The following is a 25,212-nucleotide window of genomic DNA, read 5'->3' on the forward strand; positions in this document are numbered from 1 at the left end:
CAGCTGCTGGTGCTGATTCTGAAGGCACACCCATCGTGGGAAATCAGCCGGAAAAGCCTGAGGCTGCTTCCTGCCCAAGCCCTGGAGAAAGGGCAAAAAGGATGGTCATGTTTTAGTCTGTTCTGAGCAAGTGAGCAGATGAGAAAATTCCCAGCGTTCAGTAATGGTCTTTTGAGCTGGTAATTTCCTCCAAACATGGTAGATCAGCAATAAAATAAAACCTCAGCCGTTTAAGGCCAAGTCTGGGAATAAGCCTCAAACTCTGTGTGGCCAAACCCTCCCCAAGACAACTCTTGCCAAAGCTGTCAGGTACCAGGTACAAGCAACTACTCCCATTCTCCTCCTCTGTGGATCTCACAGCTGCTCTGCCAAGTCACGAGGCAATCCCTGGAGTCTCCTTGGCACAGCCACTTATACAACATGAGCCTAGAAATCATGTCAAATCTTAGGGCAGGGTAGAACCTGGGAGATTACTGTAGGAAAAAAAAGCCATCAACCTTCCCCAAAAATCCAAACCTTGGCGAACATTGCTTGGAAACAGACTCTTCCAAATGCTGAACTGGAAGAATCAATGAAACTGGGAGCAGCAATGAAAAGCACTGGATGCCCAGCAGACCTCAGCTTGACATGACAAGATGGATGCAGATCCAAGAGGGGCAGAGAAAACCCCAGTGCATGTCCATGGTCAGCGAAGCCCTGATGAAGCCTCCTGGGAATCTTTCACCAGCCTCTTCCACAGCACAAGACAGGGAGCATTTGCTGTAAGAGGCTGCAGTTCCCAGCACCTGACAATGGGAGCAGACAATACACTTGTCTTGTACAGACAAGACAGTACAGGGATCTGAAAACTATCGGTAAGGAAAAGCAGGTGTGCATTACTGATCCAGGTGTTGTTGTGCCTGTGGCTCCCTGGGACACCTCAGGGGGACAAGGCAAGTCCTAGCCATCATCAGCTCTCAATCTCTGTCAACTGTGTCAACCCACCATTGCTTTTTCCCTGGGAATTTTACAGCAGAGCAGTATGATCTTGGTCGCCGCTCAGTTGGAACTTTTGTAACTGCTCGGCAACATTTCGGGAAAGTACACGGCCCGCCATGTTATTATTCCTCACAGGGTCTGTATGTGCCCAGCTCTCCCAGGAATTAGGGGTTAGGATGGGTTGGATTAATATTTACCATTTTTCTTTCCAGCACAAAACAAAAGCAGAGAGAAAAAAAAAAAAAAAAAGGATTTTCCCACAGGGTTGCTGTCTGATCCCTAATAAACTGCTCTTCGCTCCTCTAGAGACAGACCTGTATGGAGATAGTTTATCCAGGCCTTAGGGAATACTCCACCGATGACAATGCTGGGCAGATGAGAACAGCAGAATAAATTTATATTGACAAATAAGCGTGGCTTTACCCCCGGGAGCAAACTGGGATGGCCACATTGTAAAAACTAAAATTTTTATTAGCGGGTAGGAAAAGCCAGCTCCAAAAGAGAAGGGCAGGCACACGGGGCAACATAGTAACAGAATGATCTAGGAAGTGTTTCAAATGCTCTTCTTTACATTACTTCTGCAATGCCACTCTGCTGAACTTCCCAAGGAGAGGGGGTGGGCTGAGCTGAGGGCCACAACAGAGGATATAAAGCTCTGCTCTCTTCCACTTCTGCTGCTTCTGAAACTCCTGGCATGCACAGGGAACATTCCTTTCCTTACATTCAGAGCAGCTGAAGGTGAGACAGCAGCACACTCAGGGGCACAGCACAAGGAAAATACACAGTAGATGAGAATGCAGGAGTCCAGCCATCCTCTAGCTCCATTTGTTAGGAATAACATAACTCCAGTCACATCACCATTCCCCTCACATCCCACTTCCATTTGATAAAAAAGACCACAGACAGACAAATAGGTCATAATTATGGACACAAACAAAGATGTAATAGAAGTAGCTTTATCGAAGTATTTAAATTTTGTGGTAAATCTCTGCATCAACATGGGCAGGGAGGCAACGAAATGCTCTGCAGTAGCAATTTCAGTTACCAAACTATTCCTTGGATAGACATTTATTACAGGTAGTTTCTCTGTTCCTATTTCCCCAAAAGTTTAAGGCACAGAAGCCTGAATAAGGGCTTATAACATGTATGCAAGTGCTATTATTTTCGCTTTCACCTCTAATGCAACATATCAGCTTAAATATATTGCTTGTCCATCCAGCTTATACAACATCCAGTAGAAAACCACTTTCCAAGTTAACAACCATTTGTTGCACAATACAGCAGTGCAATTTCTCTGACCCGTTTTTGCTGCAAGAGCTTCAGTTTCACTCTGACTGGACAGTGGAAGACACTACAAAATCTCAGCATCTCAATGAGATCATCAAGGTGTGTCCACAATAAAAAAGAAATAAAGGCATGATACACAAAATAGCATTTAAATATGGCTGCTGGAAAAAGTGTTTTAAGCTGCTGGTTGATGGGGAATTATTTCCTCATACACGGTGGAGAAGCAGGCCAGGTGTGCAAGAGATCACCAGGTAAAAGGCATCAATCTGTAGCTTTGTAACACTCCTTTCTGTCTTTGCTCTCCAAAGTGCTCTTTGGGTTGATTGCTTAAGAACATCAAACTTGCAAGCTCAAGATCACAGATAAAGTTAACCACAACATAAGATTTCATCCCATGCTTAAGTTACAGCAACTCTACTCAGTCACTGGAAAGACTTTGAGACATTTTAGTGGTGTCCAACAATGATCTTTTTTGAAATAACACATTCGTGAGCGTTGGGTTAAATGACTTAAGACAGTTGAATGGGCAGCAAAACAGAAAGATGGGCAGGAACCAAAATGCAAAGGGTAATTTTACTTAAAAGACCAACTCTTTTATTGTTTGATGGAGTAGAGTCTCTCCCCTGTGCCATCTTGTTAAAAGTTTATAAATTACAATTTCCAGTAAGTATTAAGAGTTCATTTCAAGACAAAGGGAATAAAACTGTTGCAGTTCTAACTTTCACCATGAATAAAGGTTACCGTGATGTTCCTACAATACTTATTCTCTACAGGAAAGGCCACAGTCCTCCTGTACTCCGAGTACCAGACCTGGGTGGGGAAAGGGCCACCCCTCACTATTGCAGGATCCAGGGGCAGTGTAACAGTCCAGAGCGCACTGGCAGGATGTCTCAGACACAATCCCCCAGCAATGAGGCTATAACACGGCTGGGATCTCTGATGAGACAGTGTCCAAAGGCTGCCAATGACAGTCCATCAAGGCATCGTAGAGCTCTTCGCTCTGTTCCATAAACTGCTTGTTTGCTTCATGGACATCTAACTGAGGCGTAGGATCTACAGGAGGAAAGACAGACAAATAGGTCGCACATCAAAGGTGTTCAGGAAAAACCCACCCTGTAAACAAGTTAGTATATAAAAACAAACACGGGGGAGAGTCTCAATATCTCCAGGGCAAATGTCAGAGGATAGTGCCAGACTATTCAGTGGTGTCCACTGACATTACAAGGAGCAAGCACCTCAACATGAACAAGAAGTTGTTTTCATGGAGCACTGGAACAGCTGCTCCGGGGAGGGTGTGAAGTCTCCCTCTCTGGAGACATTCCAAACCCACCTGTATGTGTTCCTGTGTCCCATATTATAGGTAAGCCTGCATTAGCAGGGGATTGGACTGGATGATTTCCAGAGGTCCTTCCAACCCCAAGTATTCTGCGATTCACCAAACATTCCCAGCACTTGCCCAGTCACAAACCTGACCAGATCAGCCCTACTCAATCTCTCTGCAATGTGTTAAGGAATAACTACATCCAAGCACATCCCTTTTTACAGTGGTGATTGCCCCACAGTAGAGCCAGTGGAGGGAACACACACCTGCACCTCACAGCCCAGCGCAGCCACCTGCACTGCCAGAAGGGGTTTGGCCTGATGGAAAGGGCAGGAGCAGAGGCAGAGGCACCCATTCCCCTCTGCTCCCTCCACTGTGAGCTCACAAATGATGGACAGACGGATGGATGGGAGCACCCTGTGCTGCTGCAAGCAGTCACCAGAGCTGGTCTACCAAAGCCTCCAGCAGCTCAAAGTGGGAGCCACAGTTAGGAACGAAGGGAGTGCTAGTGGCACTACAGCATTATGTATGAGCATAGCCCTATTTTACATGTGGAAGAAATGTTTGGACAACATTTTGGATGGAGCTGGATAACAAGCCAGCAGGTCCAATCCTGCTGCTTCCACTGCACAGTGATGGACTCCCCAAACTCCTGTAGGGTATAAAGGTTACCTGACAACAGCGGCAACCCAAAGCTCAGTTTATCAGAGTAGCACAATCACACAGGTCAGTGAATAACTCTCAGTATAAAGCTGAATGAAAGATTCTAAAACACATCAGGAATAAAATGTTTGTAAACATGTGACTTCCACGTGAGGGAGGTGAGGCCCTGGCACAGGTTACCCAGGGAAGCTGAGGCTGCCCCATTTCTGGAAGTATCCAAGGCCAGGCTGGACAGGGTTTGGAGCAACCTGGGATAGCGGAAGGTGTCCCTGCCCATGGCAGCGGGTGGATAAAGATGGCTTTTGAAGTTCCTTCCCACCCAAACCATTCCATAACGAAGATTCTATGTTTGGTTTTAGCTACATCATTACAGGAGAAGAGATTTAAGGAAAAGGAATGATTCAGTGGCAATATGCGGATTCAGTTTCCTACAAATATAGTAATCTTGCATTTAATCAACCAGAAAAAGAGATATCCAGGGATATCCCAACTATAGTCGTGGGATGTTTGGTTCAACAAAAGGAAATCTCTCCTGGAATGATTTTATGAGCCATTAAGAGCTTCCACACACATCGTCACTCATACCAGTGGATCATGTAAAGCTGTTACCATTTTTTTTTTTTTTTAAGAGAAAAGTAACATATACTGCATAGTGCATATTCCACTCAAGACAGAAATCTGGAATGGCTGGCATGAAATGAGAGTTTCTTGCATCAATAAATGAAAGCTACTTGTACAGGTATCTAAAACCCCAATCTGGTTTAGTGACCCATTTCAAGCAATGACTGCTTGAAATATATTGTCAGTGTGGTGACTAATATTATTCCCTTTTACTTTTAAATTAAAAGCACAATGAAGTACCCTGGGCTCTAAATGTCAAGTTTTTATAGAAAAACAGAATATCTACCTTTTTCTTGGTAGCATATCAGAAAAAAACCCCCACCCGAGTGAAAAAAGGATGAGAGTTTCAGTACTGCAGAAGATTGAAATCTCAGTGCTGGGGAATTCAAACAGTTTCAGTCCTCGCCAACTGTAAAACCAGGATGTAACTGTTCTAGGTGATAGCAACGCACAAATGTTCCCAGATTTACCCAAAGATAAAGATATATTATGAATTGAAATTAGGGCCAAATTGAGGAAGTCTATTACTAAGCAGTGCAGAACATACAGACAACTTCAATTCAGAATTTGAGAAACATACCTTCCAATGCATCCTCACCAACTTCTTCATATGTCTGCAAGGAAAAACAAACCCCTTAGGACAGTGAATAATTATCTTTTCTTTTGCAAGCATCACTTGTTGATTAGTGCTGTGAGAGACTGACTTTTATACTAGAGTTATTACAACAGAATTCTTCACACATAAGAAGTGTTCTATTCCTGTGTTCTATTCCAAAGAGACCGTGGGCAAGATCTTACACTAATTCTCTAACAGAGGCAGTTCTTGAAATTTCAGGGTTGAAGTGGGGTGACTGTTCTGATGTGTTCTATCCTTTATAAGAAAGTTTATGAAGGATCCCAAAGGCACTCTGAGCATTGCCTGTACCAAGAGAACTCTACTACCATGACAACTATATTAAGAGACTCTTTGTGTCCTCCAGACCTTTTTTTACCTCAGCAATATACTCTCCATAAGGCAACAGGACACACCAGGGGCTAAACACTATATAGTAGCTATATTAAGACTTCATTATTAAGAGGTTTGTACTAAAATCTCTTGGTGTGTTCAGTCTGGTGCAGAGCAGACTGAGGGCAGAGCTCATTAGGGTCTGCAGCTCCTCCCAAGGGACAGCTCTGATCTCTGCTCTCCATGACCAGGGACAGGACCTGAAGGAATGGCTGGAACTCTGTCAGGCTGGATATCAGGAAAAGATTCTTCCCCCAGCGGGTGCTTGGGCATTGAACAGGCTCCCTAGGGAATGGTCACGGCCCCAAGGCTGCCCCAGCTCCAGGAGCATTTGAACAATGCTCTCAGCCACAGGGTGGGATTGTTTGGGTGTCCTGGGAAGGGCCAGAAGCTGGACTCAATGATTCCCATGAGTCCCTTCCAGCTCAGGACATTCTGTGATTCTCAGAGCTGAAGATAAGATGTTCCCATCCCACCTTTCAAGCTCTGTGGTTTTTCTGTGCTGCCCTACCTGCATGGTGCTCTGCGTGTAGCCATACTGGGGATAGCTGTAGCTGTAACTGCCCGTGTTCTGGTCGTACCCCCACTGAGCGTAGTAGCTGTGATACTCTTGGTAATACTGGCTGTAATCATAGTTGTACATCTGACTGTATTCCATTGGTTTCACACGATTACTTAAAAAAATAAAGCAGGAGTAAGTTGCAATAGAATAGTGCAGAACAAGTATGAAAAAACCAGTGAAATAGCTTAAGATACAATGTGGTAAAGAGACAAGGCTTAGTCTAACATGCAAATTTCAAACTTTAAAATATATTCACTATTTACTGCAGCAATTTTTATTATTTCCATATATTTACATAAAGAAAGAAGCGGTTTAAATTTAATACCCTTTCCTGTATTCATACTCCTCTTATTAATAAACATTGCTTTTATTCTTTATGAGCTAATTGGGTATTATTTCCTGGCTTTGGGAAGGGAAGAGTTCAGGACTATGAGCTTCAGTTTAGAACAATCCTGAACCACAATCCAGATACTGGAGTTCCTTTTTCCTTCTGATAAAGACTATGAAGTTAAGTGATCTGCAGCTTTCTGAGAGAAGGTACTGAGTCTTGCTTTACATGAAGAGTTAAAGACTTAAAGCCTTGCAAAAAAACTCAAGTTTTCTTTTGTAAGAATGGAAAAAACTCTCTTCTTCTTTATGCCACGGTCATACAGAAACCTAAGCAAGGACTCATCCCCTTTCTCTCTGAACTGGGTGGTCTTCAATGCACAGACTTGAAAAAGTTCATGAAATAAGAACTACTAGTAATGAAAAAAAAAAATACCCTGAGAACCGACTGAAATTCCTATTCCTTGCCATAAAAGTGTCAGCATTCCCAAGGAAATAGGATTCTAACTATCAAGACTTGAAATAATGAGATGACAAATACTGTTTGGAAATGGCTATTTCTACCAATGATGAAATTAGTGAGAAGTAGGAAGAAGGAAACATCAAACTTCTCACCATGATACACCCCTTTTTTCTGTTTTTCTCTTCCTTTTTTTCCCCCAAGACTTATGAGGTCACTGCAAATCTAAATATTATTCAAATAGGGAGCAATTACTATGATTTGTATTACCCTAGTGCTACGAGCACCAAGTCAGACCAGGATCTCATTGTATCAGGTTCTGAACAAACACAGAAAAAAAAGTTAATCCCTGCCCCAAAATTCTTATATGTAGTAGACATCATAATATAATTAGCAAGGTAGTAGAGCTTTGCTATCCAGACATCATTAAGCTGATTTAAACTATTTCAATTTAATGCAAAGGAACATATACTTTTAAAACAATCATATTTAACTACAGTGTGTGCGCATGTGCATGGATTTAATTATGTATACAATTAAAAACAGTGTAAAATTCTCAATCTTGAGCTAATGTTATAATTTCTTTGAACTTCTGGGCATTCTGATACTCCCCATATTCATGGGTATGCCTTCATTTTGTGATGGAGACATCTAGGACATGTACCCAAAGCACTAAGAGGCATTTAAAACCAGACGTGATTTTTCATATAAATGTCTGTCTGTTCTACTCACGCTTTTGGTATAGCCACACTCAAGCGTACAGGTTTAGAGCCCAACCCCACAGCTCCCTGACACTCTGTCAGTGCTCTTTTCTGTTCCAGCTCATCCGTGAATTTCACAAACCCGTAACCTCTGCAAAGACATAGAACAACTCAGATAAAACCAACCCCAAAGAGCCATGCCCATTATAAAAATTAGTTACAGTGAAATTTGACTTGGTTTGGGAAAGACAGTGAATGAAAATTTTCCTTAGGTTTGTTGTCCCTGCTTTTGGGAGACATGAAACTATTCTGCCTTCCAGTTGCTTTTCCAGAATGCCTGAAGCCACACGTCCAGCCTCTGGCAGCACTTTCAAGGGCTTGTCAATCTAAAGTAGTTCTTGTGCCATAGGATTCCAGGGAACTGGAAGTGAGCTGACACAAGCCATATTGAAATGTGTGAACTGACACATGGTAAAACCTCAGATCTCTGCTGGGAGGATACTGATAATCTCGAGTTGCAAGTCAGCACAGGATTGACAAGACAGACCCTGCTTTTATCCAAAATTGCCCCACTGTGATGGAAAATACTACTTTTTCCTAGGATATGCTTTCCAATCAAGTTTGCTTTTCAACAGGAATATATTCAAATAAGCTTTCTGCCATTCCCAAAAACAGCATTTCCAACAGCAGGCCTGAAAATGAGCTCTCGACATCAAGTAGGTAAAACCTGCTGAGAGCACAGCTGGAACTGGGACAGCACATCCAGAACCCCAGGACTCTGTAACAACACTTCACTGTGGTGTGGCAGCACTGCACGTCAGCCAGACAGAAAACTCCAACTCCCTCCAACCCCAACAGTCCTTTGCGTGGGATTTTGATGCTGCAGTGAGTCAGAAGAAATGCAACAGCATCCAAGAGGGCAGTGCCAGGATCCCATCATGGGATGGGCTGCCTCACACAGCAGAAAGATCAAAGACTTAGGTGTGGGAGGGAAAGAGGAATCCATCTAACCAAAGGAAGAAGTTTGGGAGGGAAGGGCTTGTCTGCCTGGGGAAAAGAACAAGCCGTAAGCAAGGGTGTAAATTTACAGTGCATTATCTATTCTGTGGGAACTGCTAAACACCAAATAATGTGCTATTTTGAAAGCAGCATCACCTACTACTCCTGGGAAGTCCCCACACCTATTTCAGAACTATTCATGCTCAGAAAATTCAGTACCTTGCACAGCAAGCTCCACACACATGTCCAAATATCTTATTTATATATATATAAATATACACACACACACAAGTATGGATGCATCCTCCCCACAAAAAGACCAGATCAAAGCTTAGACTTATCTACATACAAACTAGATTATTAAGCACAAGCAAAACTCTACACAGACCCATGTTCATTTAACTTGCCCTCTGCCAAAGCACTATGGTAAATTAATACAGTGCAAGTCAACTTATAAGTCAGTTTAAGGTGTTCATACACAAACCCAACTAAGTTTCTAAGCTGCCGAAAGACTCAGCAGATTTTCAGATGGGACCAGGAGTGTATAAGATAAACTGGGAAGATTGGCAGTTCCAAAACAGAGACAGATAGAGACAGATGCAGTGTACAGGAGAAGATGATGGATGCCGTAAGTGAGACAGGACAGTGATTCTTCCAACTCTTCCAGATATTTTGCTTTTCCACACCAATGTCTAAGCCATTGGTATGGAAAGAAATACTTTCTTCTTGGCCAGGACCCCCCTGCAGACCTTCTGTCCTGACCCTGAAGTTTGGAAAATCCCAGCACCTGCACCCTCAGAAGAAAGAAGAGAAGTAGGCACAGCACCACAGCACCATGCTCCAAGTTCCTCTCCTGTCTGGATAAGAGGTGCTGGAAGGAGGCCTTCCTGATCTACCAGCCCTGGCTGGAAGGGCCAGGGCTTCACTGGGCATGTCCACAAGCCCTAAGCTCCTCTCTCACATCACACTGACACCTGCACTTGCCTCAGCTTTGAGCAATTGCACAAGTTCCAACAAAGCCCCTGGCACCAACACTCTGGCACTGCCAGGGGAGACAGCTTTGCTCTTCCCAGAAACAGGACTCTAAGTCCCTGCTCCTTTCCCACTTCCCAAGCTATCACAGATTCCCTTTCCTTGAGGTCTGCACCTATGCACAGTTCCCAATACCCAACCTGCAGCATCAACACCTGTTCTATAGACAGAGACTGAAGCAGGTACAGCACAACAGGAACTGAGGAGCAGAAGGCACACAGAACCCAACCCAGCAGTGTCAGTCCCAGGTGAGATGGCAATGACAGCACGAGGACCCAACAGTCAGACAAAGTAGCTCTGCAACGGGTTCAGGTTGCACTTGAATGGGACCTTCATGACCGGGGAGGAGTGCAGCTCTGGAACAGGCTGTCCAGACAGATTGAATTATCTCCAACCTGGGAGGTTTTCCAGGCCACACAGTTCATGGATGGTATGATCTAGTGCTGTTTGCAATCCTGTTAGGAGCTGGACCAGAGGCCTCCAGATTCCTTCAAACCAGCCTGTCTAAGACTGAGAAACCGCATATGAAAAAGTGGGGGGACCTATAGCCATAAGCCTACATCTTATCGCAACATTCTCACAGGTACTATATCAGAAAATTGTGCTTCAATGAAGCCACGCTCTGCTTTGAAAACAAGGATGCTCTCCAACTGCTCCTTCCTCTGAAAATACAGTTTAATTTTGTGCTATTTAGAAAACATTTTAATTACATTAAGAAATGTTTTGATACCTGTTTTTGACAAGACATTTTCAGGAAATAAAAGCAACGCAGTACTGAGAACCTGACAGTGAATCATACCTCTGTGTGCCCTACCCTGTCTGAAAAAAAAAACCTGTACAGCTCCCACAGGAATATACACTCAATAGCCTAAAGTTTGTAAAGCACAATTCCACTTGAGAGTCCAGGAAGAAAGTGTTTCAAGATTACTTAAGACATTTTTCAGCATTTTAAGAAGTGCAATAACACACAAAGGGCCTCACACTGACAGAGAAGTGAGAATACCCATGGTGACTATCAAAACTCAAGCAAACTTCAGAATGAATGGCAAAGAACACTATATTATAAGATTACTAAAATCTAAGCAAAAATATTTTTTTTTCCCCTTGCTGCTTTCTATCTTTCCTGTTGCCACAGGAAACAACTTCACAACTTTCACAACTTTCCTGTTGTGAAGTGAAAAAAAGGTGAATAAAAGACAACTTACTTGGATACTCCTGCCTGGTCCAAAACAACTTTTCCACCTCTACATGATGGATAAACTTTAACAAAAAATTCATATAACATCCCATCATCCACATCGGGAGTCAGATCTCCCACAAAAAGGGAATATTCTGGACTAAAAAAAATCAAAAGAAAACTTCTTAAATACAATCATAAAAAAAAAAAAGAAAAAAAAAAAAAAGGAAGGGACATGTCAAGTGACAGTTACCATTTAGCCTAAATACTTGAATTCAGAGAAGAGTGATATTAAAAGACCATTTAATGGAGACTTTAAAGTGTCACCAGTTAAGCTGCTTAACTAAAATTTTCATTGACACTGCTTTTTCAAGTTAATTCAAGCAGCACAACCAACCAGCTTAATACTGCTTTTTATTTAAAGATTATTTCACTGCTTATTATTCACAGGATATCTCTGATTCCTAAAACAGCAAGAAAACAATATCTCATTTATAGATACGCTACTTCCAATACATAGATCTTAAATTACAATATGTGAATTAGATACTTTGATGCTACAAAGTTTAAATACCTGAAAAGGACACTGGATAAATCTGCTGTGCCACACAAAGGACAAAGCACAAAACTGTCAGTCTAAGATCTCCTCACTCTACTAAAGACTGGCAGTCTTTGGGTTTGCATATTTTGAATACTTTTTGCAAGGCAATTAATGAAGAGACATTAAGTAGGTAAAATTAGTATTTAAATATTGAGCTCTTACCTGTTATCAGGTTGTTTTCCATATGTTGCATAATTCAATTTAAATCGCTTCGCCTGAAACAAGGCAAAAATTAATCCATACATTCAAATGTTGTCACGTGATTTAAGCAATTAGGGAAAAATACAATAAGCTGATTTAATACAACTTTCTTAATGCTGACACATGTTCAATGCCTTCAAACCAGACAGTTAAGGTAACAAGCACATTTTTATTTAGTGTCAATACAGATATAATAATGAAAATCAAAACCTGAACAGAGATAGTAATAATAAATGTTAAATTTCTCCCAATTTTAAGGTCTTAAAATGAAATGACAACACTACTACTGGACTTTTGTGATTTAACACAAACACTAGCAGACCAGAATCCACCACACTGGAAAATGGATTCAACCTGAGTCTGGAAGCGTGGCTAAATACTTGGCTCTGGACATTAAGTAAGATCCAAAATTAAAGGGTTCTGAAAGAACTACACTGGCCACTGAAGGCCTCTTTAAATTTTGCATCTGAATTTATTTTTGAAAGAAGTTTCACAGCAGACCAGATTCGTGCCCATCTGGAACTCTTTGTCCCCAACCTAGCAGACTCCAGCAACTTGTACCCAAGCAACAACTTACATGTAAGTTTAGACCAAGATCTAAGGAGACCAAGATCTTCGGATCAGCTCTGAGAGATCAGGGGGTAATCTCAGGATCAGAAATGAGAATTTCACATCACAATCAGAAATGACCTAGAGATCAGGGTACTTGTTCAGTACAGTGAAGAGCCCAGTGTGTTCCCGGACTTTGTATGATGGATGTGCTTACCACAAAGACAGGTAAATAATTCTTGGGAAAAAGAGCACAGACTTAACTCTAGGCTATAATCCTGTTCCTTGCATGTTTGCATTCTCTGGAACACAGTACTACACAACTTTCTGTGGATCATTAACAAGCTAACACAAAATTCAGATTCCATTTTGAAGTTTTTTCTTGGATCTTGCTCTTCACTGCAACATTCTGGGTTTAAAATCAATGAGACACCTGAGAGTAATTTCACTCAGATAGGAACTGGGAACAGTGCTTGGAAGAGAGACAGCACCAGCACCATGGCTCTCTGTTGTTCCTTTGGCTTACTCAGTACTTAAAAATAAATAAAAGTATTCACTTCTGTAAGCAAAAGTTTCTAAATGCAAAGGATGAGCTGGGCAGTTGCCTGCTGAGTGCACTGATTTGGGCTGCTTTGGATCTCTGCTTGACATCTGTAATTCTCTCCATGTGTTATGCAAATCATCCTTCCACACAGCACTGTGTTTTGAACAAAACTGTGAAGTAATCCCCAAAACCAAACTTCCATTATTATCTTACTCCTTGCAAGAGCTGCTCTCTTGGTCTCTCCTGTGACTACAGAAGGCATCCAGGATGATCAGCTTGCCTTAATCATGAGCAAACACGTGAAACAGATATCTCCAGGCCTCTCATCGACTCCTTTTAACGGGGCACGTCACCCTCTCAGGAATGTTGACTAAATAGTTCAATCTGAACTTCCCGGTTTCCTACTCTGGGTATTAACTACTCTGAAATAGGAATCCATTTACCTTGTATATCACACCATAACTGAGGTGATTCTAGAGCTGCTTTATGAATCAGTCACCCCAGCTACTGCAGCCATCTCCTGCAGGTACAACAAGACAGCTGTGTCAGCCATCCCATTTTAATCTACCACATATTTGAGTCAACATCCTAAAATTAACCTCTCTGACTATTCCTCCTCTTCTTCCTAACTACCCAGTTTTTATGTAGAGGAGACATTAGTTATGCACTGCAATTATTCAGTAGTCTGGCTCCTCCACTATAAAGAGGTTCAAGTAACTTCTGTTTGCTAAGGGCCAAGAACAATGCAAGATTAAATGTCATGTTTCTCTTGCAAATCAATGTTACTCAAAAGACAGTGTGAACTTGCAAGTTGATCCTGTACACATGTAACAACACACACAGCTAAATTCTCAGTTTGCCTCATCCCTGGAAGTGTTCAAAGCCTGGCTGGCTGGGGCTTGGAGCAACTTGGTCTAGTGGAAGGCATCCCTGCCCACAGTAGGGAATTAAATATGTTAAGCTTTAAGGTCCCTTCCAACCCAAACCCCTCTGTGACTCCATGATTATACAAAAGGAGAGAGATGGAAGAATTGTGGCAGGCATATGCTATACTCAGTTTTACTTCTTCCTCGGTCTTCTCAGGTTTCTGATTAGTCCAACTTTGGTAACAGCAGAAATGTTCAGATATAAAAAACCTCACACCCCACAACACTTCTATACCTGGATTTTATCTAGACAGTCACAAAGAAATCAGTGGTTTTTCTCCTTCCAAGTTTTGCTTCTCAACTGGCTGATCCCATTTACTTACCGGTGTAGCACCAGGAAGTGGTTTTCCATTGATTTTGTGTAAACATTTCTCTGCAGTAGCGAGATCTGCAAATTCCACAAAGCAATAGCCTGCTGGAATTCTGAACATACAACACAGAAGGGACAAAGGTTATAAATCTAAAACACATTTGAGGAGGAAAGTTGTATTTTAGATAACTTATCTTAATTAGTAGGAATTACTTGCAATACATAGAACAATTTCTTTTTAAAGAATAAAGATTAGCTACCAAAGAGAAGCTGGATCTCAAGGGATAGCCCCTACTTACCATAAGTCAAGTCGACATAAGTACATAGAAAACTGTTTAGCTTACAGTTTACTTCCTACTTTCATTGACCATCAATTTGCCCACTCAAGTTTAAACTACTAAAAGCTGAAATTACAAAGCTTAAAAGAATAATGAATAAGAATGACACTATTTTATTCTGCATAAATCACTCACTTTATTTCAAATGAACTCTAGACATTCTCTTATTGCTCTGAGTCAGACTTCCCACCTCTGTCAGCATCACACAGCTGCACTACAGACTAGTGACCAAAGCCTGGGGAGGTGTAATTCCCAGAGAGATGGAATGAGATACATACACTGCTCTGACTGAGTGCTGGAGCACTGCAGGATGAGGGCCAAACCTTGTTTGTTGAGGGGAGGCTGAAGAGCCAGCAGTGCCCTCTCCATTGCTCTCATTAATATTCCCATATTGGTGGCAGCAATGGTGAGAAACTCAAGGGGAAAATTCACTCTGATACCGAAGGACCACAGCGACACTTCAGTCCAAATGCACTCGGAGAACAAATGGAAACAGTTACCCTGTCAACCTGTTTCGAATGATTTTTACACTCAGTACAAGCTCTCCCATGGTGGCAAAGGCTCTTGAAACAAAGTTTTCATCCATATAGGGCTCCAGCTATAAAAGCAAAAAAAAAAAAAAAAAAAAAAAAAAAAAAAAAAAAAAAAAGAAAGTTAGATCAGGGCATCTACAAAAAGGAGAATACATGTGTCAATGTCCCCCTAAGCAGTTAAAACATTATTGAGAAGGATTTTACCCTTACACTTCAAAAAGAAGATGCATTTAAGAGGTCGATGCCACTCAAAACCAGCAGGCATGCATGAACCAGGCTCAACAGTCTGCAAAGTGGAACCCAAGAGACAGCATGAATTTCAGAGAACAGGGAACTTCACAGAAGGACAAAAGCCACTCAGAAACATACAGCAACAAACTGAGCATTTGCTATAGGGAGCAGGGGAGAAGGTGGCAGGCTCCTTCTCCAGGTGCAAGCGAAGGCTGGGCCAGCGCTGTGGGTACATAAGCGTGGCACAACCCCAGGTGGCATGTGGCAGGTGACACTGCCCCGTGGAGCTGCAGTAGGGGTCTGCAGAGCTGCATCTGCCTTGCACAACCCTGGAGATACTAGGGCAGCACTCAGAGGAAGACCTGGAATCGCGTCCCACAGCGGCTCTAGGCTCTGTCCTGCCCATGGGACCACTGACCATGTTCATGTCACAGGGGAGGATGGCACTGTGCAGGTAAGAGTGTATGTGAACATGCTGGAGAGCAGGTGTCTGTGTGGTGTAAGGAACTAACAAGTAGGAAATCGTGCTGGAATTTGGATCAAATATACTATGAAGAGCCTGAATGAACAGGGCACTTCTGCGTGTAACAGAAACTAGAGGAGGAAACTAACCAAAATTAAAAAATGGGGAGAAGTGTGTGTGACAGGTAACATGAAGCTGAAAAATACATGTACAAAATACATACAGCTCCATGTATTTACCTGTGTAAGACGAAGTGTTTGTGTGTCTGTCAGGTACCAGGTGGCTTCACCACTAGTGCATGTGACAGAACATGAAAAAAGGTGACCATACTGCACTTGCATGTGTAAAAGGCAGCAGATGCCCTGTGGAAGTGAGTGTGAAGCAGAACTGACTTGTCCTAGGAACAGAGGCAGCACCACTCTGCACAGATGTGCCATGCAGGGTGATCCTGTTGGGGTTTTTGGAAAACAAAAAATTTGTTTCCAAATCCAGGAAATTTGGATTTGTAAAGACAACTGGTTGCTTGGGTATGTCTGTGTGGCTCAAAGAGCCATGGCCTGCTTGTGAGAGCAGTGATGAAAAAGAAGATGGACTTTATGGTAGAGAGGTGGCAGATAACCCTCTGTGTGAGGAAAAGGGTGAAGAGACTCCACAGAACCTCTGTGCATGAGCAGAGGCAGTAGAGGACTCCCTGATACCGTGGCAAACTGGGTGTACTGAGTATATGTGTGGGAGAGAAGTACCCAGTGCGATTCTCAGGGATGTGTTGGGCTCTGTGTACACACACACACACACACACGTGAGAGATGAGGAACACTATGCGCAAGCAGGCATGTGCTGGTGTGAGCTGCAAGAAAGGGGCTGAAGGAAGATGTGCATCCAAGAAATGGGTGGCAGGGAAGTTGTGAGATGCTAGTGTGACTGTACACGCATAGTGGAGTGCACACAGGTGTGTACAAATACGTGACAGACAGCAAAGACACTACACACAGCAGTGGGACCGCATGTGCATGTCACAGTGTACCACAGTGGAAGTAATGCAGGCCCCACGATACACTGAGCGCACACACACACATGCTGTGTGGCTGGGTGGCAGAGCACAACACACTGGGGTTAGTACACACGTGTGTGTACTCAGCAGTGAGTGGTGAAGGACATAGGGGCACAAGAGTAAGGGCGTGTGAAGGGCACATCAGGGACACTGTAGGGCTGTGCATCACTGTGAGTGCACCCAGCAGGCAGCAAGACACTCTTGGGTGTAGAAGCACCGCTGAGTGTGTTTCACACAGGTGCTCTTCCTGCCAGGTAGACACACAGGCAAGAATGAGGGACCTAGCAGGATGTGTAAGTGCTTATGAATGTGCATACATGTAGGAAAGTCAAAATCCCTATGAAGGTGCATCCACAGGTGTGCATGTAGGGGACAGCTTGTGAGGATAATCTTGGAGAAGTACATACAAATGTGAGTGCCTGCAAGTGTGAGCACAATTAGTAGCACAACCACATGAGTGTATTGAGCCTTGCACAGTATGAACGTGTAAATGCCTATAGCAGCTGAGCAGGTAAAACAGCAGATAAATCCTTGAAGCATGCAAGTGTACAGACTGTGAGTATGGGAGTGTGTAAGCACCTCTTAAGAGTATGGAAGTGTGAGACTTGTTGGTGCCCATGCATGTATCTGCTCACCAGGACACCGGTGTAAGTGTGGCTGTGACCTGGCTGCAGGCAGACAACGAGGGTCACTCTGGGGTGGGTGTGCATGTATGTGTGCGTGAGTGTAATTGCTCACAAACATGCCTGTCAGGCTGGGGTTTATGTCTGAGTGTGTATGTTGCCTTGTGTGAGAATGTCAGCATGCACAGGAGTATATGAGGTGAGTGTCACTTGGGGAATTTAGGTGTGTTATGTGTGAGGGGCTGTAAGGCTGTGTCAGTGTTGGGGTGTTAGTGGTGCGAGGGGGTCAGTCAGTGAGGTAGACGGTCAGCTGGTGTCAGGCGTCAATTAGAGTGAGGGTGTCAGAATTGTGAAGATGTCAGCCTGTCGGTTGTTGTGTGGGTGTCAGAGAGAGTGTCAGTCAGTCAGTGTGAGGGTGTCCGTAAATGTGAGGGTGTCGGTCCGTGGGAGGGTGCCAATCAGTCAGTGTGCGGGTGCCGGTCAGTGACGGTATCAGCCGGTCAGTGACGGTATCAGCCGGTCAGCGCCTCCCGCGCCTCGTCCCCGCTCCCCCATCCCCCCGGCCCGGCCGCTTCTCCCCGCCGCCCCCCGCCCCCCTCACAAAACCGCGCGGTCCCGGCCGGACACTCACGTCCCCCATCCACAGGCTGGCGGCCATACTGCTCCCGCAGGCCCCGCGGCGGGTTCAGCGGGGCCGCGCGCTCCACCTCCCGGCCCGGCCCGGCCCGGCCCGGCCCGGCCCGGCCCCGCCGCGCCCCGCCGCCGCCGCCCCTCCCTCCGTCCCTCCCCTGGTGCCCCGGTCCCCCGGTCCCTCCCGTTGCCACCCGGGCCGGCCCCGCCGCCTCCTCCGGGGCCCCGGCGGGCGGAGAGAGCGGCGCCCCCGCCGCCGCAGCGCCCCCTGGCGGCAGGAGGAGCGATAGCCGCGGGAGGGAGCCGGAGGGAGAGGGCGCGGGTTTGGGGCAACTTGGGGAGGCTTTGGGACAACTACAACTACCTGGAAGCAGACTGCAGTGAGCTGGGGACCGGTCTCTTCTACAGTGCCTGCAGTGAGAGGGCAAGAGGAAATGGCCTTAAGCTGAGACAGAAGATACAGGTATTAGGAAAAAATCATAGAATATGCTGAGTTGGGAAGGACCCACAGGAATCATCGAGACCAGCTCTCAGCCCTGCACAGGACATTCGAACAATCCCACCCTGTGCCTGAGAGTATTGTCCAAATGCTCCTGGAGCTCTGGCAGCCTTGGGGTTATGACCATTCCCTGGGGAGCCGGGGGGACACTTTTTCCCCCTTTTGGAGGAAGAACCTTTTCCCGATATCCAACCCAACCCTCCCACGACACATCTCCATGCTGTGACAAGCACTTTGGTCATCTCTTCAAGGCACCACTGCTGTCAGAGCTGGCACAAAGTTGGACAGTTTTTGACAATGTTGAAAAGCCAAAGACTGGATGTGGGTTTTTTTGTCGTAGAGAGGTTTGTGAGAGGCCATGAACCCGGCTCCCCTCCACCCAACAGGGCAGCAGCTGCATCAGAAGCTTCGAATCCCAGCCAGACTGGGTCTCTGAGCTTAGACCACTGCCTCTTCATACAGATAGGAGATCCATGTTTGGGGCATCAGCCCCGAACGTGGGGTCGGACTGGGTACGGTGTGATCCTCTTCTCTTGTTTACTTCCGCAGGCCTTCGACAGCGAGGGTGGCAATTCCTGGAGAAGGTGAGCCCCCTCGTACCGACGGAGCAGAGACGAGCGCGCCCGAGAGCTGCTTGGTATTTTCGGCATCCTGAGAGCCGGCTGGAATTTCGGCATCTTTGGTCACGGGCGAGCCCTGTGCCCTGTTACGGAACGCCAGGCATGGGCTGAATCCCTGTCTGTGGTTGTGCAGGCGCTGCCGCACGCCATAAATCCAGCTCCTGGAGACAGGGACACCCCAAAGCCTCCGCGGTATTCTCGCCGAGGTGATCCGGGCTCCGGACGAGGCGCGACCGTCCTGTCCCGGGAGAGGGCAGCAAGAGCCCGCCGGTTTCGGGTGGAGGTTTTCCGGTACTGGCATTAGGCAGCTTCGCGTGATGGTGCCAATTCTGGATCTCCTTCCGAAGTGACGTGTCAGCGTCCACTCAAATCTTGCCCCGCAATATCCCTCTTCCATAACTAATGCCTGAAACCCACCGGGAGGAGAACGGAGAATTCTTTGTTCTATTTTTCCCTGCGGACAAAGCAGGGAACGTTTAATCCTTCCTATATTCCTGCAGGATGCTGTGAGAATCCTTCATCCTCATTCTGAGCAGGATCTACATCTCTCATCATGCTGAAGTATAGGCTGCTCTAGAATATCAAGTCTTGGAGGATGCAAGACATGAGGTTAACATATTTTATGTGTTTACTGACTTCTGAATCCCTAGAGCACTCTCAGGTCATTTTTGTCCAAGTTCCTCCCTAAAATGTAAAATCTAGCATGAAATCAGAAAGGCAGCAAGACCCACAGCTGATAACTCAGCTGAATGAAGACCTTGGGCTGTCAAGTTGCACCTCTTGTGCCTCGGTTTCACTGGCAATCTCATCTCTTCACCCCCTTTGAAGCCCCCGCTGTCTGTCTTTCAGATATCAGCTTCCAGAATGGTTTTCTTTTCCCAACATGACAATTTATCCACTGGTTAACATGAAGCTCTTCGCAGAGCCCACAAAGCTGTGGCTCATTCTCTTTTTTTCAGGCTAAAAGCTCAGGTTTTCAGAGGCTTGGGCTTTTCAACAGAGGTTTTGTGGGTTTTTGATTTTTAAATTTCAACCTATTTTCCCCTATTTCAGTGTTCTTTGTATTGAAGATATATTGAGGTAATTTCAAATCCTCTGAAGTGGTTTTCCAGGTATTCTTTGGCTTTGATGGAAGAGAGTTAGTGTCCATATCAAAGGCATCCAGAAAAAATAATAATGCTTCTTTTGTGTGGCAGGGAGGTTAATGGAGCCACCAGTGCTGCAGCTGGCCCAGGGTGAAGAACTTTGATCTCCCTGGCTGCTTTTGGTTGTTTGGAAGCCCCAGAGGTCCTGGATGTTCCCTGTAGTGGTGTTGCTTTCAGAATTACACCTGCCTGCTCAGCACAGGGCTCTGGACATGAGGAAACACAACAGAAACACACATAAAAGCACCTAGTTTAATGTTCCTGCTTCCCTTGTTGCCTGTTGTACTGAAAAAATTAATTGCGTCCAATCCCGTCTGATGGGATGACGTTCAAGAGGGGAGTAGAGATAAAAGATCAAAGATGGATTCAGTCATTTTAATCCTCAGTTCTCCTGTTTATAATGAGTTACTGGTTCTTGGACAAGGTGGGATTAAATGAGAATCTGGTGTGATTCAGTTCTTCAACAAAAGCTTCCTTTCTCCACCAAGTTAGTTACTCATTTGTGCTGACTGAGGAATCAAAAACAGAATTCAAGGATCTAATTAGCATTTGTTTCTCCTTTCAACAGATCAGTCTTTACACTCATAAACTTGCTGATAAAACTATTTTCAGTTGCTTTCTACTTGTCTGAGAATCTTCCAGCCTCCACAGAATCTGAATTTCCAGGTTAGGAAAACAAATATATAAAAAGAAAAGCTAGAAATCATATTCTGCTGCTTTTATAAAAGGACAAATGTAATTTCTCTGTGCATTTGTATTCATTTTTAGCCCAGCAGTGATTACTGTATGTGTTAGAATACAGTAAATAGTAACACATTAAAGCATTAAATACAGTAAAAAGTAATACATTAAAGTTCCTTCACAAATCTTTTGTTCTGACATAGCTTGAGTGGGCACATTTTAAATATATATATTTTTTTATCGTGATTTGGCATATTCCCATACAGAATAGGTAACATAAGATACCATTATGACAATCTGATTGTGTCTAAGTAAAACAATATTATCTTTACCACCACAGACTGGCATAATTAAAGCAGTGTTGGAAAGCTATAGGTCAGGTGTTATTGCTTTGGACATAAACCAAGGAACGCTACAATTTTTTAAAAAAAGTTTATTTTCAGAAGTCATGACTACAGGATTTGATTCAGAGTTTTCTGGACAGCATTTTGAGGTTTGCTAAAGATTCCATTTTTAGACATAAAAATAACAAAATGAAAAATACAGAGGTGTATTTATAGTAAGAATAATGATTTCTATGGTAATGATAGTTGCAGTGCTCCTGCCCTAGGAACCCTATATTGAACAGAGTGATTGAATGTTTGGCTTTTAAAAAGAGAGAAAGAAAAAAAAATCATAAAACAGATGAATAATGAAAACCAAATCTTTTCTCTGGTGAAAAGCCAAACCTGTGTTTTGAAAATTAAATGTTTTTTTGGGTTAAGCAGCCAAAAAATGGACTTGATCTTTGCAACAGCTTGGATTTATTATTGGAACCAGTTGGCTGTGCCATAGAGGAGGGAAATTTTCTGGTAATTAGAGCAGGAACTAGGTGTCAGAAGCAGAAGGGTCTGTTTCTGGCTTGGGCACTAGCACGCAATGGAGCCTTGGGAAATGCTGCTTCATTTTTACCTTGGTTTTCCCAGCCATAAAATGGGGCTAAGAACAGAATCCCACCTCACAAAGTGCGCACACACATTAAAGAACACTGCCACAGCACCTTGAGTTTGTTACTTCTGGAGGAGGGATTTTCAACAAGGACATAGTGAACTGTTTTTGAAAAACCCTGCACTAAACATTTACCAACCTGATTGCCCAGATTCCTAAATCCACGTGTGGCCATCTTATTGGAAAGGGTCTGATTTCCAGAGGTCCGTTGCTGGTGAAAAGAGCATGATGGGGAGTGTTTTCTCCCTGGACTATGAAAACAGAAGAATCACAGGACTCCCTCCCACTGGGATCCTGCCATTTGCCTTAGCCCATTCCACAGGATTTCCCCACTTCCAGCAGTGAGGTGTGACCCTTGCAGTCTCCATTGCAGCTCTCCAGGGACAGGTGGGGAATGGTCAGCGCAGGTCGTTCATGCAATGAATGGTGGGTGGGTGCAGACAGGTCCTGCTGGAACAGCTCCTTCAGGAAAGGGGCAGAGTTAATCTGCACATTCTCACTGGAGTTACCCCAGTATCCCTGAGGCCCTGAAACCAACTTGGATTATCTCTCTCTGCCATTCAATTCCTAAGTCATCCTCCGTCAGCATTAAAACTGCTCAGCCACCCCTTCCTCCAGACGATGTCATGGTTGGTGAGTAAAAGGAATGGCCTTGGACACCATCCCTCCCTCCCTGGATCAGAGGAAACATGCACTGACAAGACAGGAAATTCTCCTGAACCACAAAGACCTGGAGCTCATCTCTCGCCTTCCTGTGGGCCTTACCCAGCTTTCAGCCTGGGTCTTTAAAGGTTATTTATAGCACTGGTTGCATTAACAGGTTTGTGTTTTTCTTCTTCTGTCAACCAAGTTATTCAATTGAGATTTTCAGGTTGTTTTTATTCAAAGTACCAGAGACAGACCCAAGAATGTTGTGGTCCTGCAGGATAAGGATCCCTTGTCGCTAATGGGCAGCCAAGAGGGATTTGTCTGTGTGGCAGGCTCTCAGTCAGTAGTCGACAGGCTCTCAAGTCTCCGGTCAAAAACAAATAGTTCCAAATTTGGGCAGGATTGGGTTTCACAAGTATTTCTTTACAGCAGCAGTGCGTTTCCAGAACCCCAGTCATGTTCTCCTTTCTGTGACTGATCCCTTCTGCATCACCACTGTTCCCCTCTCTCATCCTGTGGTACCATTTGCATGGCTATGTGATGGCCTAGCTTTTGGAATGACCTCAATTCCAAAAGAAAACCAGGACAAATTTCCCTTTGTTTTTGTTTTTTTCATTCGGTTAGGTTATTTTTATTTCAGGTCAGTTCCCTAATCCATATTTCAGCTGCAGAAAAAAAAGTTGTGGAGACAGTGAAAAGGTGACAAGGAGTGGAAATACAGGAGTTTCTGTGACTGGAGGCTGAGCCAGACCAAATGGAGCTCCTTTGTGCTCCTCTTTGAGTCATGAGGACCTCAAAGTGAGTCTTGGCTGCAAGGCACATGTGTGTGCTTTGGTGTTTGTGTCAAGGGAAGCAGTTTGTGTCTTTGGTGTTTGGTCACTGAAACCAAAAAGTGCTGGTGTTTGTTTGGTATAAAAGCTCTGCCATGGCCAGCAAGCTCCCAGGCTGGCTCTGGGTTTGCAGGTAAAAAAAAGGTGTCATAGGGATTGGAAAACACTAGATTCCCTACATTTCAGGAGCATGACTTTCTAAGTCCTGCAAGTTCAAAAATTGGTGTGTGACTTTTCTTTCTTTAAATGGAACCTCTCTGTGTGCTAATTTAGGAAAGGACCTGGTCATTATTCAGGGTGGAATATCAGATATATCTGATGGTCCAAAAAGTGACATTTTGGTGGTTACTGGGGACCTTAAGAAGGTGTTTTCATAAAACCTCTGTTTTATGAAAACACCTCTGTGTTTTCATAAAACTTTCAGACACAGGGAAGAGAAGTTCTGGTTTTAAAAGTGCTAAGTCCTTCCTGCAAACTATTGATTCCATCTTCTCCTTCTTCCTGCTGGGGTTGCTGGTGCTTGGTGCCTGACAGAAGGGATCTGGAGCTGGCACACAGGCAAGCTGTTTTGCTCCTTTGGAGAAAGGTGTTATTTTGCCTAGCAAAGCAAGGGAAGGAGTGTTGAGAAACATTCATGCAGCCAAGTAACGCGCAGGATGGGGAGCATTCTGTCCTCCATGATGTCTGCACTGATCCTCACAAGAAGTTAAACAAGGAGGAGTGAATAGATGGTGGGCTGGTTCTCTCTTGGAAAGGTTTCTTTTCACAGGAAGAAGGACTGAGAAGATTAAAAGTTCAACTTTGTTTATCTTAGATTTATTCTGGAGTGTAATATATACTGTAGACAACTTTCTTCATAGAAAAGTATGTGCACAAAGCCCAGTCTGATTTATTTTCTCTGTTGTTCAGATTTAGCCCAAACTGGTATGAGTTTCCAGTTTCCCATAAACATTAATGCTTTAAAAAACAAGCCCAACATGTAATTTCACTTACTGTGGGCTTTGTGTTTGTCATGCAGAGCAATAGCCACAGCAGAGCACAAGCTCAGAATGGCCACTCTGAAAACAAAGTGCTCTGATTTTCACTGCAGAGTCTGGGTATCCCTGAAGGATGTGAACAAACTTGGGGCTGCTCTCTTGGTCTGGAACCCCCAGTGCCCTCGATGGGGTGCCTGAGCTGTGCTCTGGCTTTGCTCACCCTCCCTCTCTTGGTGTGGGACCATAGCACTTGGGAAGGGGACATCAGAGACATTCTTTCCTTGTGATCAGGCTGGATCTCTCTTTTTTGCCTGAGAGAGTAAAAATTATTCCACCTCCCTCCTGGGACCAAACTCAACCCCTAACAAGGTTTCCTTTCCCCTGATATTGCTGCTGACTTGAGGCTGCCAGAGCTCCAGGAGTGTTTGGACAATGCTCTCAGGCACAGAGTGGGATTGTTGGAGCAGCTGTGCAGGGTCGGGGGCTGGACTCAATGATCCCTGGGGGTCCCTTCCAAGCTGGGACATTCTATGATTCTCTGAAACCCTGCAGCATTTAAACATTTTAGAAACCCACACATGGACCTTCCCTAAACTTTTTCCATAAAAGACTGCACTAGAAACAGTTCATCCTCACTCTCTCTCTGCACAAACTTCCTCCTCATTAAAGAGGAATGGGAACTCTTTTATCT

The 25,212-nt window shown here is 44.3% G+C and overlaps 1 protein-coding gene and 1 long non-coding RNA gene across 5 annotated transcripts; one reads left to right on the forward strand and one right to left on the reverse strand.

Moving 5' to 3' along the window:
* Positions 1–1,920: 1,920 nt before the first annotated feature.
* Positions 1,921–18,260, reverse strand: TRNAU1AP (tRNA selenocysteine 1 associated protein 1). 4 transcript variants are annotated; one of them, XM_086863703.1, is made up of 10 exons: positions 18,136–18,248; positions 15,347–15,422; positions 15,104–15,201; positions 14,279–14,378; positions 11,898–11,950; positions 11,163–11,294; positions 7,958–8,077; positions 6,388–6,550; positions 5,451–5,484; positions 1,921–3,318 (listed from the first exon to the last, which is right to left on the reverse strand). In XM_086863703.1, the coding sequence occupies exons 3-10, from the start codon at positions 15,187–15,189 to the stop codon at positions 3,182–3,184; spliced, it is 825 nt and encodes a 274-aa protein (XP_086719829.1). In that variant the 5' UTR covers positions 15,190–15,201; positions 15,347–15,422; positions 18,136–18,248; the 3' UTR covers positions 1,921–3,181. The 4 variants fall into 4 exon arrangements, with proteins under 4 accessions (XP_086719829.1, XP_086719828.1, XP_023796834.1 ...); XM_086863702.1 differs by lacking the exon at positions 15,347–15,422 and having other exon boundaries at positions 18,136–18,260; XM_023941066.2 differs by lacking the exon at positions 18,136–18,248 and having other exon boundaries at positions 15,341–15,422.
* Positions 18,261–18,411: 151 nt separating this feature from the next.
* Positions 18,412–21,264, forward strand: LOC147649241 (uncharacterized). Its single transcript, XR_015279415.1, has 2 exons — positions 18,412–18,597; positions 19,183–21,264. It is a non-coding gene; the product is annotated as an uncharacterized LOC147649241 (long non-coding RNA).
* Positions 21,265–25,212: the final 3,948 nt, after the last annotated feature.

The sequence above is a fragment of the Cyanistes caeruleus genome, chromosome 26 (genome assembly GCF_971803275.1).
Source record: "Cyanistes caeruleus chromosome 26, bCyaCae1.hap1.1, whole genome shotgun sequence".
In the NCBI taxonomy this organism is placed as follows: Eukaryota; Metazoa; Chordata; class Aves; order Passeriformes; family Paridae; genus Cyanistes; species Cyanistes caeruleus.